This window comes from Cynoglossus semilaevis, chromosome 3, assembly GCF_000523025.1.
Source record: "Cynoglossus semilaevis isolate Cse_v1.0 chromosome 3, Cse_v1.0, whole genome shotgun sequence".
Taxonomy (NCBI): domain Eukaryota; kingdom Metazoa; phylum Chordata; class Actinopteri; order Pleuronectiformes; family Cynoglossidae; genus Cynoglossus; species Cynoglossus semilaevis.
This window is the reverse complement of record NC_024309.1, coordinates 12,522,325-12,536,247: the sequence shown is the minus strand read 5'-3', so window position 1 is coordinate 12,536,247 and position 13,923 is coordinate 12,522,325. Positions and strand designations below refer to the sequence as shown.

Sequence of the window (13,923 nt, the reverse complement as noted above, 5' to 3'; positions counted from 1 at the left end):
CACATCACTGACTGCAGGTTTATGTATGTTTAAAAAGTAATAATTCATTCATTTTAGGCGCATTAACTGAGATTCCTTCATAAGCATTCAAAAGCCAGAGCGCTGATTAAGTTGATGATATTCATGCACATTCACACCTGCTCCCCACCGTTTCTGATTCGAAGTTCACTCGACATTCATTTTTCAACCTCAAAGTCGTAATTACTTACAACACCGTAAAACTTTCTGGATGTGATGCCAATGTTTAAACAGAGAAATGTGTTTTAATAGCAAACACATTACCACTGTGATAAAAAGGAAAGCAACTTTTAAACCAGCTAGCATGTGAATATGGGTCACCATACATGGGACATACATGCACATACACACAAAGTAATGAGAACAAATTGGGGGAAAAAAGTGTAGTTAATAGATGGAAGAATGGGCCGCAGAAGGCTAGTTCCTGAATGCTACTTGTGGTGTTCACAGCAAATACAAAATTGTCAATATTATAAATTATGAAAAAAAAAATCAAAGAAATCTGTCATTCAAGGTATTGAAAAGATCAGAAAGAAAAATACTGCAGAGTAACATAACTGTGAATGAATGGCACACAGTGTCTGTAAAAGCTAAACGACACTGAGCAGGATCATCTGTCCTCAATCCAAACACTTCTTTTTAAAACAGCTCTGCCATCCTTGATCTCCGCTGCCGTGAATTAGACAGGAACAATGACAGCTGGCTGTAGTACAGGTGAGCAGTAAATTAAAGAGTCGCAGCCTTGGCTTGACATTACATTCTCCATGCTTGTAATGAGCCCTCGGTCTGCTCCTTTTGGCCCTTCGCCGTGCAGCTGGAGGGACTGAACCGAGGCTCACACTGTCGCAGCTCCTGCTGTCCTCAAACTCTCTCCATCTCTTGTCTTTTATTTGACATCCCTGCCGTGATTAAGACAAAAGCCTTTGGATCTCCTCGGGCCATAAGGTCCGTACGTGTATGGACGAGCTCTGCCTCTAATTACTTTAATTAATTAAATTCATGATTTCCTCTAAATTGAGCCCATTCATCAACAGTGCCAGGCTGTGACCATTAATGATTTATAGAAATCCATAAAGGAATTCTTGGGAACAAGAGGTGCTTGGACCTTCCCTGGTCTTTACAGAACCGATAATTGCCTAAAAGTTGACATTTTAAACCAGATCAAATGCATTGTTTCTTTGTTTTTGTCAGAAAAATGTTTTTTTAAAGACCTTTAGAGATTAGGCAGGGCAAATAAAAAAAAAATGAGGGTGGCAAAGGAGGTGTGAACACGTGCACCTCTGTCGCTTTCTTATCTCGGTTTGGACACGAGACTCCAAAGCCCTTGTCCTTTAATCCTCTAGTTCTTTAAGCCTGAGCCCTGCACCCCCCGCTGACAGTCAGCTGTGTAATCCTTCAGAGATCTGTTGTAAGCAAAGCATTGCCTCCACTGGAACGACTCCCAGTCCCACCGCATGCTCGTTCGGAATGTTTTACCTTTGACTTTGAAGCGACTAAAGAGCCGTGAACACCTTTGTTTTCGCTAATTTCCATCTGTATAGGGATCAACATGGGCTCACGCTAAAAATCCAGGAAAAAGGGATCAACATGGGCTCACGCTAAAAAAACAGGAAAATGTGGAACAACAACAACAACAACAACATGCATGGCAAAGTTAAAGTGCAAACAGGAGTAGGTTGACCAAATGACGCCATTAGGGGGCAGTAGCTGAAAAACACATTTGCAAAACAAAAAAGTCTTTAGCGCTGTTTGCTGTTAGCAAGGTAGCCAGTTCTTAAAAGCAGGTATGCAACCAAGTCTTCTGTAAAACTGACAAGTTTAGGGTTAAACTTTTAGCATTTTTAAATTTTAATCAAGTTCCATGGTAGGATGACTTGGGTTATAAGTTGAGCTCTGGAAGGCTGACGTGGCAATAATACATCTTTACACGGCCAATATTTCATGTCCCATAAACACTATACTGGTATCATTATTCACGACACATGACACAGCCTTACTACAGAACCAGGGATTTTATGGAGGTGGTGCTGACACGGAGGGGTGAGATCTCTGTGTTTATAGAAGTGAAATGGGTTTGCATCCTCTCTGGTGAAGCCCCCGAGACCTTAAAACAGCTATCATAAAAAATTAAATATTAACAATCGATCACACTCCCTGTACGTGAAAGGGGTCGCACAAAGTAATTAACCCACCACTGACTGTGCAGCTCCCTTCAGCTCTATAAGCACTTTTACTGATGCGTCGTCCTCTTGGGTCCCAGGCCAAAAAAGCTTAACAATTTTTGCTTCAGTCTCACGACTCTCTCACTGTCATGTCCAACTGCAGCAGGCGGCTCTTTTCCATTGACTGAGTGGTTTTGACAACTGGCTACAGAACATGGTGCAGCATTTAGCAGGGAGAGAGAAGTCTCCTTCCCCCAGGAGGTACAGTGGGAAGAAGAAGGGCAGTGAGAGTAGATTTTCACATGCCACGCTGAATCAAAGCTAATCTTAAACTATTCTTTTTTTATTTATTTAGAGTTTTAATGGTTCCTGGTCGTAATCTTAAACTATTCTTTTTTTATTTAGAGTTTTAACTGTTCCTGGTCCTGTTCCTACAAAATTTGAACACCTCAGGGGATGGATATCTACCACTTTACAAATACAGTGATTCTGTTTTACACAATCCTTCGATCAGAAAACATCTCTTCAATGTATTTTTCTAAATTTACTGAAAGGACCTGTCTATTGCTGTCTATTCAAGTTATTTATAATGTTGTCATCTCTTCAGTCAAAGCTGAAGACTGTGATTCGTCCACACCTCCTAGAGATATTAAGTACATGCTCATACTGCTGTACTCGCTTTACCACTCAGTAACAGCAGGATAACGAATGGACAGACATGTACTCATCAGTGGATGACAGTTCCAAGGTGAGTGTGGGCTGCCATGCCCTCCGGTCGCTTCCTTTTTTCTTCGAGTACGAAGCATATTTGTTGCACTTTGAGGCTGAAACAGACCTTTCAGTTTTCTTGACTCATTCTTTAACCATGCATCCTTTCTCAACATTTCTAAGCCTTGAGGAAGGCGCTGGCATATGTGAGCTGATGAATATGTAAATTCGGCAACTGCATCAGACCCGACATCACAATAGCAAAAGCCAGGCTGATTAATGCCACTGCGAAAGAGCATAATGAAAGCGTTTCATGCTCAGTGCCACCCATGTTTTGTCAACCGAAATGTCGAGTTTTAAAAGCTCTGAGTTTTCAAAGTCATGCTGATGTAATAGCCTCGCTGGAGTCTGTGTGAAGCGAACAGACTTACCAATATGGAGGTCACTGGTTCTCACAGCAGCTGCGTTACTAATACACCTGCTGAGAAGAACGGCCTCAGGATGTTGTTGTTCGGTCATTTGCATTTATTCCTTTTTTAAAAGCTCTGGCATTACATGTGCTGAGCCTCGGAGGACAACTTAAATGTGGAGACACTTGCGGAAAAGGTCCCCTCTGAAAGATTTTCCAGCTAATTTCGAAGGAAACCAAATGCCCTAACCATTTGGTTTCTTTTAAAATTATACAAATTTTTGGTTTGCCCTGGTTTTTGTTCCTGATAACCCAGAATCTAAAATAGCACAACCTTTTTCCAAGCCCTTTGGCTACACTGAGGCATTTTTCAATCATAAAAGGGAAATCTTGAAATACATTTTAATTAAAATTTATTAGAGAACTATTACAGCAGAGCATGTAATGTGTGGTATAAAACAGTAATGGTCTCCTGGAAATATTTTTGAAGTTTTTAGGTCAACAGCTCCAATACTCTGCTTTACTCCAATAATTTAGAAAGTGTTTAGTTACAAAAGTTTAATCAGATGTATGAAAATTCCAAATATTAAATAAACAGTTCCCTTTAGTATCAATTCCCAGAATTGTTCCCATGCCTACCAGAGGTCCAATCTGTTAATGTTCCAATTCTGTTTCTTGCTGCATTTGCTTTTCCTTTTACTCTTAGAATAATTTGCCTCCTCTATTGTTTCTTCTACTGTCACGTCAACAATCCTTACAGTCTGGAAAATGTGACCTTGTCACTCCTGCAGACCTCTGACAGTTTATCGTGTCAGAGTTGTTATATATAGGTTACATGTGCTGCTCTGTATATCCCATTCAATTATGTAAAGTATACAACTCTAATGGAAGACTTGTTTACATTTGTGCCCACGGCACTAAATGCATTTCTAATTTTCTGCCCACAACACAGTCTCATCTGATCTGCCACTCAATTGATTATGAGTAAATTCACAGAGGGGAAGTAGATACTGCATTAAGCCATCATGCCGTCAAAACATTCCAGAAGATTTAAAACCTGATTCATGACTTCACTTTAACTCAAAATGTGTTTTTTAAAGAGCTTTCGATCACTGAACGTTTCACCTCAGCATCACTCTTTTCTACATTTACGAGGGCAGCTGTGCTGTACACCCTTCAGCTTTAAAAATACTCTGATAAGAGAAACATCTAACGCCGTCACTAATCAGCAGTAGAAATGTGGCCAACAGTGGAAACAAAAATATCACTAGGACTGGGTCCAAGTGGTTTAACCCCTGCAGAACCTCAGCTGGCATCAGCTCTCCTCCACAGAAAGAAACGCTGTGTAATTTAAAATGTACCCAAAAATGATTATCACGTAATGACCCTAACAGAGGGAACACCCTTGACTCAAATTAATATTGCAAACTCGCCGAGCACCCTGGTGACCTGAAGAGTCAGGGAGATGAAGACGAACTCATTGGAGTGGAAAATTATCACACGCAGCGAAGGGAGGGTCAGAAATAGAGTCAGTGTACGAGAGGAAACTGGAGGAGAGACATTACAAGCAGGCAAAAAAAAAAAACTATGTGATGCAATTAGAGGAATACATACCTAATGGTGACATCTCAGGTACTCCAGCCAAGTACGGTCCATCGTTAAACTTTGGCTCGTTGTCATTAATGTCCTGGACCTTGACCACAAACTCAGACCTGGGTTCCACTGGTATATTAGTGAGCCTGTCCACAGCCTGAGCTTGCAGGGTGTAGTACGCTTGTTCTTCTCTATCAAGCCTCTTTGTAGCATGGATGTCTCCGGTGTTTTCATCGATGGTGAAGATGGAGGTGGCGCCCTCGCCTGTTAACACATACTTCACTTTGCCGTCGCCTTTATCCAAGTCTGAGTGTAGCTGTTAGGGAAAAAAAACAGATTCTTTTTTAAGTGCATCAGTAAAAACGTCATGTGAAGCTTTGAGTGTGAATCTGTGACATCATGTCTTTTTTGGCTGCATGGTTTATATCTGCACTACAGTCACCTCCTGTGTGGGTTTCTCCAAATCTTTCAGCCTATTCTCACAGTTCAGGTTATGTGGAGATTAAATTGACTCCGGTATAAAAAGTTGTCAAGCTCAGTGTGTTGGCTCTGTGACAACCTCCCCCCCTCCCAACCGCCACCCCACAGTGTCCCTCAAAGGAAAATTTGCGAATAATAAATGAATAAATATTAAATGCTATTAAAATATGCAAATGCAGTATCAAATATTAAATGTGTGCACTACAAACAACACAAACAGATACAAATCGTGTGCATTAGGCAAACATTCAAGCCAGATCAAACAGCCTGAGCGTGCATGAATGCATGTTTGATACTAACACCCAGCAATATTTGCATTTGGCTACAATTCCAGGGGATGAGATAAAATGTTGCCTCAGTCTGTAATTTGTTAACTAATGTAGTGGTTGAATTAAACGTCATCCCCCCCCCTCCACCATTTAAACCTCTGGCAACTCACTCATCTCTGCAGCCTTTACAAAATGTGTTTCGATCAATAAAACATTGATGAATGATTCACCAAACTGAGCGTTGCGGTTTTTTTTTTTTTTCAGGTTATTCCTGGCCAGAAATCGGTCATAAGTGATGTAAAGGTAAGAGCAAGCATCTATCTTTCATACTTCTGCCAAGACATTAAAAAATGCTTGAAAATGCAGCAGCAGTAAACATTTTCAGAAAATATACTTCTGTACACGGCTGATTTGAGTGCAGCACTGAGTGAATGCAGTGCAGAGTGACAGCGAGACGCAGCGTTCCGTGCCTCACTTCTCTTTTATCCATTTTCTGCCCTCTGGAATAAAAGCAGCTGGGTGGTTTGATAGACGTCAATGTTCTCTGTGCAATTTGTTCTCTACTAACATAATGTGTTACATGACATCTGTATATTAAAGCTCAAACTTTTACAGCACTTTTCTCTCTACCGCCTATGCTATTCAGAGCAGGAAGCCGTGCGTGGAGATGCCATATATACTGAGTATCAGAAACAGGTTTCATCAGGATCAACTTCAAAGAGCTAATATGTAATTAAGCTGGTAAAACACTCCAATCATGTACAATTACTCAGTGTGTTACACTACAGTACTTTTTAAGTTTTTAAAAGCCACTGTTTTTTAATCACAATTCTACAAAACATAAGCCATTTATTCTAAAAATTATTAGTTTATTGTGGTCATGAAAACGAATGGTTTATCAAGCAAAACTTTATAGCCAAATGTCAAATTGTGGAAAACTGTCCAAAAGTAGAGCTAAAGATAAAACAAGAAAAAGTGAAGATTTGCAAGAAGTAGCTAAACAATAGCAACTAGCTTAAACCTTAAAAGAAGACAACTAACGGCAGATACAAACAAATGTTGGCAAGAACATTTAGCATAAAATGGTTTTGTTTGTTTTTTTAACTATTTTAAACAGCATTTTGGTAATTTAGAACAATTGTATGCTAGATGTTATGTTCAACCTTACTTTTAACATTAAGCATAACATTGTTAAACCTAAATGCAATTTAACAACATAAACACAATGCCTAATGTAGCTAAATTGCTACTGATCTTAATGGCTAATATTAATGAACGTTACTTAGGAATTTTGTTGGCCACGAAAAAATCCGACACAAGCACTTAACACTGAATGCTATTGGTTAAAATGAACTAAGATTTTTCCACAGGCATGAATAAATAATATTCTTTTCAAGCTTTATTGTATAAAACTGTTTTCATTTTAAATCATGACACCTTAAAAGAACGTTGGCTACAGATGTGAACTTAATGACAGAATAAATGACTATTGTTACTTAAATACATTCTATATTATAGATAAATAGTACAGTACTAAGGAGTCAAATGTGTATTTTTAACATTAAATCATGTTTGATCACTGCTCAGTGCTTGTGACAGAAAAAGTTTGTTTTACACGGGAGAAAAAACAAGTCCGTTGTTTTAAAGTAGACTTTTTGACCCCACTGTTCAAGGAAACAACACTCGAACTTGTCGGAGGCGTTGAAACGCCCGTGACTTGACAACCAGCTGGAACTGGAACTTTGAAGACGTTAGCCGTCTGACTTCCATCAATCTCCACAGAGTGTAAAACATTAGAAAGAACCGAGAGGCCATCACACATCCGAGAGAAAAGGGCGGTGATTGGTTATTTAAAGCCCTTTACGTGTGTTGCTAAAGGCAGCGTTTAGCGTCAATAATGCTCAGCGTCACCCACATCACTTCTAACGATACACAAATCATTTAACGGCATAACATGTTTCTAGTGAAGATTTAAAATACACGATTTTTCATTTCCTTTCCAGAAATAATAACAAACTGAACACAGTGTCTCAAAACAAACTTTGCCAACTTTTCTCTTCTGAGCATAATGTCCGCACAAATCAAATCATCCCAGAAATAATAGCCTTTAAAAACAGGTACCTGCCGATGCCTGTAAACCATTAAATAGCAATAAAACTATCTAAAAGTAATCACCTGAGCTGCTTTACGACTACGAAATCTCCGGAAGTGAAGCAATGTTTTCCCGTTTGTCAGAATCCCGCGGAATAGGCCTCTCTGGCGCAGTTACAGGTAGACAGACGGCCGCCATTGTTGTTGTTGTGTGACGTAGAGCAGGGGTGACTAGGTTCAAAGGTTACAGAGAGGCGGGACTGACCTCAATGACTAGTCTCGCTCGGAGAGAGGAAGGGGCGGAGCTCTCAAACTTTTATTATTGTTTATGTCGGAGCTCTCAAACTTTTATTATTGTTTCTCATTCAACCCCATAGGTGGCAGCTATGTCACTTAAAAGATACAAGGTTATCGTTTCTTCGACAAAAGTCGAAGAAACAAGATGACGGTCACGACATTTTTAAAATACATATCTTCTGAATTGAAATAGTTTCGAAATGTTGAGTATAATTAAGTTATGATTCAAAAGTATTTTAGGTCTGATGGAACACAACTTTAAGGACATTTGGCATAAGAAGTTATCTTTAAAAATTATTTCCCTCCCTTACTTTTAGCCTCTGACCATTTTGTGCCATTATTGACAAGCTTCCATCAGACTTTGCCAACTTTCAGCTATTTTTTGGTTTAGGTTTAGCTAATTACCATTTAAACTGACTTTGAATGTTTCCTTTGGCTTTGTTTCACAAACACTTGTAAATATTTTACTCCGCAACACTTGAATATAACACGTCCTTCACCCAGAATACATGGGTGTTGTGTGTTTTATTGAAGCTCCGCTGGACTTTTTTACACTCGAGTTTACCGAAAACTGTTTTTATATTTCACAGGAAGCATCAAAATCCAATGTCACGAAAGTTTAAAAGGAAATTTCATATATTTCTAGTTTTTTTAGCCCCGAGCAGCTGCTAGTATTTGGCCTGGGTTTTAACTTTTTTTCATTTTGTATATTACACTCCAGCCTTCAGAGTTGGTGTAGAACACGAGCAGCAGAATTTCTCTTCTGCCAACCCAACAAAGTCATTGAGGAATATTGTCAAATCTCTTTGTTCAATTTGTCTGTAAATGTCAACATCTCATTATTTGATAAACAACGTCTGTATTTCAGGTTTCGAGCCTGTGCTGCAGGGAGTAACCCGTGATTAGGTCAATATTACACTGGTAACGCTGAAGGAAAACAAAGTGAACAGAAAAGGTCTTTTATTAATGGAATCCATCAGTCTGCTGATAGATGCCACGTCAGGGGCCACAGTGATTACACTCCCTCTGTCCTGGAGCCTCAACAACGCGTTTGGCTGCTGTGCTATAGAGCCCAACAAATATGTTATTAACCATCGTGCTGTTAGCAACAAACTGTCAGCAGTGGACAGAGTTAACATTTTATCAAAAACTAGCCCAGAAGTAGTCAGAAGTTTCGCTTTACCAAAAAGACAACATGTGTGTATCTTAAAGTTAAAAAAGGTACCGCAAATAGCCCAATTTTATCCACAGATATAGTGCTAACATCAAAACAACTGTAGTAGCGTGATGATATAGTGCTAACATCAAAACAACTGTGTCTATACTGTAGTAGCGTGACAAAAAAACAATGGCTAAAATAGTTTAGGCTAAAGGGCTTATAATAATCATAATCAAGTGTGAACATGTCAGCCTAGAATGCTTAAAAGGTTTACAACAAATGTAGGTGCAAAAATATCGACCATTAGCTTCTAACAAAAGAATTCAATAAAATCAAATGACAAATAATGAAACAAATAAACAAAAAGAGGGTTTAAGTTAGTACAAATATCCAGGGAGTAGCAATTGACAACCAATTCATTCGTAAATGTTAGAAATGAAGAAAAATGAAAACGCTCTAACGGAAGAGGAGCTAAAGGTTCCTGCCCTGGAGCCACAGTATGAACGTTTATTGCACCTCCTCTAATGGAAAACAGCATGTTTATTCAGCGTCTCCTGCTGTCAGGAGGAGACCTGAGGTAAAGTGTCAGCAGTGGAGACCGAGAGTCAACATTTAATCACAAGGAATTCATCCGTGAAGCTTTGTTTGGGTAAATGCCATGGACAAGGAGGACAAAGCTGACGGGCCACAAAGCATGTAACGTATGTCAGAGGTCAACCACAGTCTGGGGTCTTTTCACTCGGATGTTTGGTTTGCCGCAATTCTCACTGTGTGTCTGGCTGCACAGGAACATACAGTGGTGCATGGAGTAGCTTTACGTGTTGTGTGGGTTAGACCTACAATTACTAAACCTTGTACAAAGAGTTAAATATTGTCCAAAGGTGCTTCAAAGTTAATTGTGAATTAGATAAAAAAGAAAAACATTTTGATTTGACTTAAAATGTAATCTAACATCATCTAAAAAGATGGCTCAAATATTTGGGTTGAGTTTTAATTGTTTTTTGTTTTTTTATTATTCACAGACTATGACAGAACAAACAAAGACTGTTCAACACAGTTCTATTGCTTTAGTCCGTTTACATTCAATGCTGAGGAGGAGCAGGGTTTGATCCCAAAACCCTTTTAACATCATCTGTGAAGCCTTTAACCACTGTGCAGCCGTCTCTCCGGAGACTAGCCTGTTAGTGTCGTGCAGGTTTGTTTACCTTGTATCAGGAAGAATAGGCATAAAAGAATCTGCAGTGAAGCGGCGGCGCTCCGTCACCGAAACTGCTGCACAACATGTTTTCGCATTGTTCTCAATTTTGAATCTTTATTTTCTGCCATTCACTGCTCGGTGATGGTGTGTAACTCTGTTTTCTCCGGCTCTGTAGCAACTCCGAATATACAGATAAAACACATACACGCACGCACACGGAGGGTGTGAATGAAGCTCCAATAAATAAATATGTGCAAGCAGGTCTGGATCTCCATGAACACACAGTTTTACTCGGGTGTATTTCTGTCCTTCTTAAGGGAAAAGCACATATTTTCCATTCAATGGGCCGTGCACAATCCAGACTGGATACAAAGAGTAAATACCTACAGGCAGCCTGAGAGCCATCCTGTGGATCCTGGGGAAGACTAACACAGCCGACACCAGTGCTACTGCTGCTGCTGCTGCAGCACCAGAGCCCTTAATCAACATTCGCCTCCTAGATGCTTTACTGAGGAGCTAAAAGAAAGAGGCTTAGTGGAGGCCGGGTGAGCGAGTTTAGGCAGAGAGTGTAATAAAGAAGCAAGAAATGAAAATGGAAATTGTTTCTTTTTTCACAAACTGACAGTGGAACGAGAACCACACAAATAGAAATCCTTCTATGGTAAAAGGTGTATTTAACATATGGCTCAGGGGCTAAGTCGGGCACATAGAAATGTTTTTATATACAGCTCAGTAGTTAAATGAATTTACAGCTTTTTGCAAAGGTTATTTGTGGTTGTTTTTTTTTTATTTGATTTGGTTAATTGAATTTACAGCTTTTTGCAAAAGTTTTTTTTGCAACATTAATTTTTATTTTTGCTCCTTTAAACTAATTTTTAACTATATTTATATTATGTTTTCATAATTTGACAAGGTCTTTGGTATTTGTAGGTTAACAGTTACAACTTTTTAAGTTACAATCAAAAACTTGTGTTCCAAATTGGCAAAATAACTCAAATTAATGTAGTAATAGAACAGTCTTAAGCAAAGCTAATGTTAAACCGGATCCATGATTTACTCTTAGTTCAACATAGCGCTGCTCATCGTACATTAATGCCTCTGTGCCTGCCCGGGAATATTTAGCTACACTGCTGTTCCAGAAGGATGGAATGATACAAAAATCAAACTAATTTTAAGGGTTACAAGCTCAACATGGGACAGCTCTAGATAATCTAGATCTACAAATATCCTCAACGCTTTAGCCGGTCACGTAAAAATGATTAAAACTTGATATTCAGAAAGGGTGACAGACCCAGCCATCAATTAAAACGAATATTAGACACTTAATCTGTGCCATATGGTGAATCAGCGGGGAGTTCAGACTCATTAAATAACAAATACATGGAGTGCAAATAAAACAGGAGAGCAGACGGAGCCGAGCAGAGGTCATCCTGGGGAGGAAAAGAAAATGCACAGGGCAGCTCCGCTGCAGCTGTCGCCGACATCAGCTGACGGCGTGTTCAGGGTTTAAAATTATACACCGGGCCGCGTTCTAGTGGTGAGTAGCCATGGTGCTGTGTTCTGAGAGGCTCTGTGGCTCAGCACACTTTTACTTCAAGCTGGGAGGTGAGGAATTAGCAGTCGCCATGGAGAGAGTGGGAGAGTGGCAGCAGAGGCATGGGATCTGCACACACTCACTGTGTGAAAAAATACACTTCACTTTGTTACATTCAATCTAAAATAAACTCCAGCCTTTTTGTAAGCCGAAAAAAAAATCGGGATGTTTAATAAAAGGTCTTTTTTCTCCTTCTATCAGATTCAGAATCTGTAAATCTGCAAACGCTCTCACCAAGAGCAGTGTTTCCTGATTGTGGAAAGTTTTTTTTTTCATGATTATCACGTCCATTTTTTTTTTTTTTTTTCATGATTATCACATCCGCTTCAATCCAACTCACTGGGCGTTCACACCTACACCAGATCATTTTGACCACCTGCTGCTGTTCAGAACAGCCCCCCAGCTTTGGCCTCCATAAGACCTCTGAGCTCGCCCTGTGGTGTCTGGAACCCAGACATTAGCAGCAGATCCTTTAAGTCGTTAAAGTTTGGAGCCAGAGCCGCGGAGAATCTCACTGATGCTCGGTCGGATTCATTGTCTGCAGCAGAATTGATGTCCACATAAATGTCTGAACCCTGGCTTTTCCAGCACAGCTTCACACTCTTTTTCTCTTCTTTTTTCCCCACAGGGCACCCCGCTGCAGTTGTTTCCCCTGGCAAATAGTGCACACGTCCCCGGAGGCTCATGCGATGTCACGGGAATCATCAGACTCTGTGACCTACTTCCATAATTCCAAGATCTAGGTCCAGCTGACTTTAACGGGTTTGTGGTGCCGAATATTCTTTCTAGCATTTTTTTTTGCCTGCTCCAAAATTCCTCGTCCTCTTCTAAGTGACATCTAATTTGTGGTGTGTACACATTCAGAAGGACATCGTCAACTTTCAAAATTGATCTATTTCTACTGCTGACTGTACCATGGTACGAGAGATTAAAACCACCCCTCGTCCCTGACCTTCCATCCCTTCCATCTGGTCTCCTGAACAAACCAGATATCGACTCTTCTTCCCTCCATTATGTCTACCAGCTCTGCACCACTGCCGGTTATAATACCAACATTTGAAGTCCTGACGTTGACCTCTGCCCCCTGCCTCCTAACACGTCTTCCTTGATGGTCTTCGACCAACAGTAGTCCCGTTTCCACCATCACCCTGTTCATCAACAACAGTGAACCCGAGACATTCTGGATGGATCGCGGTCGTTTTACTCAGCTTTTATGCCGGCTGCTCTTCCTGTCGCACACTCACCCACACAGTGAAGTGAAAGTGAAAGTAATTTATTTGTCATTGCACACCACAGCACAGCACACAATGAAATGTGTCCTCTGCAGTTTAGCCATCAAGCTAAGCGCCCAGGGAGCGGTGTGAGAGAACAGTGCCATGCTTGGTGCACATCAGTGCCGGTGGTTTCGAACATGCGACCTTCCAAATCTAAGTCTGCTTCTGCCACCACTGCCCCCTGTATATCCAGGCTTTAGAGCAGCACTAGTACGACACAGGACATGGTTATTTCATGTGATTTTTTTTTTTTTTTTAAATAATTGTCCTTCCGTGAAACTGTTTTCCTTTCCTCGACTGTTTTGGTTTGGTGGACACGTGGTAACGGGTTGTCATCACCATGCCAACGATAGGCCACGAGTGAGAACCATGCTTTTTTACTCTCGTTTGTGAAGTGGTACACTTCTCCAAAATTTGAATTACAAAGATACTTGATTCACTATGGTCTCCTTTAACCCTGCTGTTGATAAACTTAGTTTGGATTCTATTCTGGGGGTTTGTCTTGTTTTGGTTTGGTTTGTTTGGATTCATTAACAACGACATTTTGTTGGCGTTGTTTGACCGACGCCAACGTGAGAATGTGGACAAACGCTAGGCCAAACCTGAGCTGTTGGAGGGTTAGGGTCTCCCGAGGGTATTTGAAGGTAGGAGTCCGTGGAAGCACCTTTGTA

At 40.3% G+C, this 13,923-nt stretch overlaps 1 protein-coding gene across 2 annotated transcripts in view; it reads right to left on the bottom strand.

The window, feature by feature from the left end:
* Positions 1–13,923, bottom strand: part of cdh7a (cadherin 7a) — a 187,916-nt gene that overhangs the window by 68,384 nt on the left and 105,609 nt on the right. For both annotated transcript variants that reach the window (XM_017031627.2, XM_017031628.2), the window contains exon 3: positions 4,912–5,206. In XM_017031627.2, the coding sequence (XP_016887116.1) occupies positions 4,912–5,206 (295 nt within the window). The remainder of the gene's footprint in view (positions 1–4,911; positions 5,207–13,923) is intronic.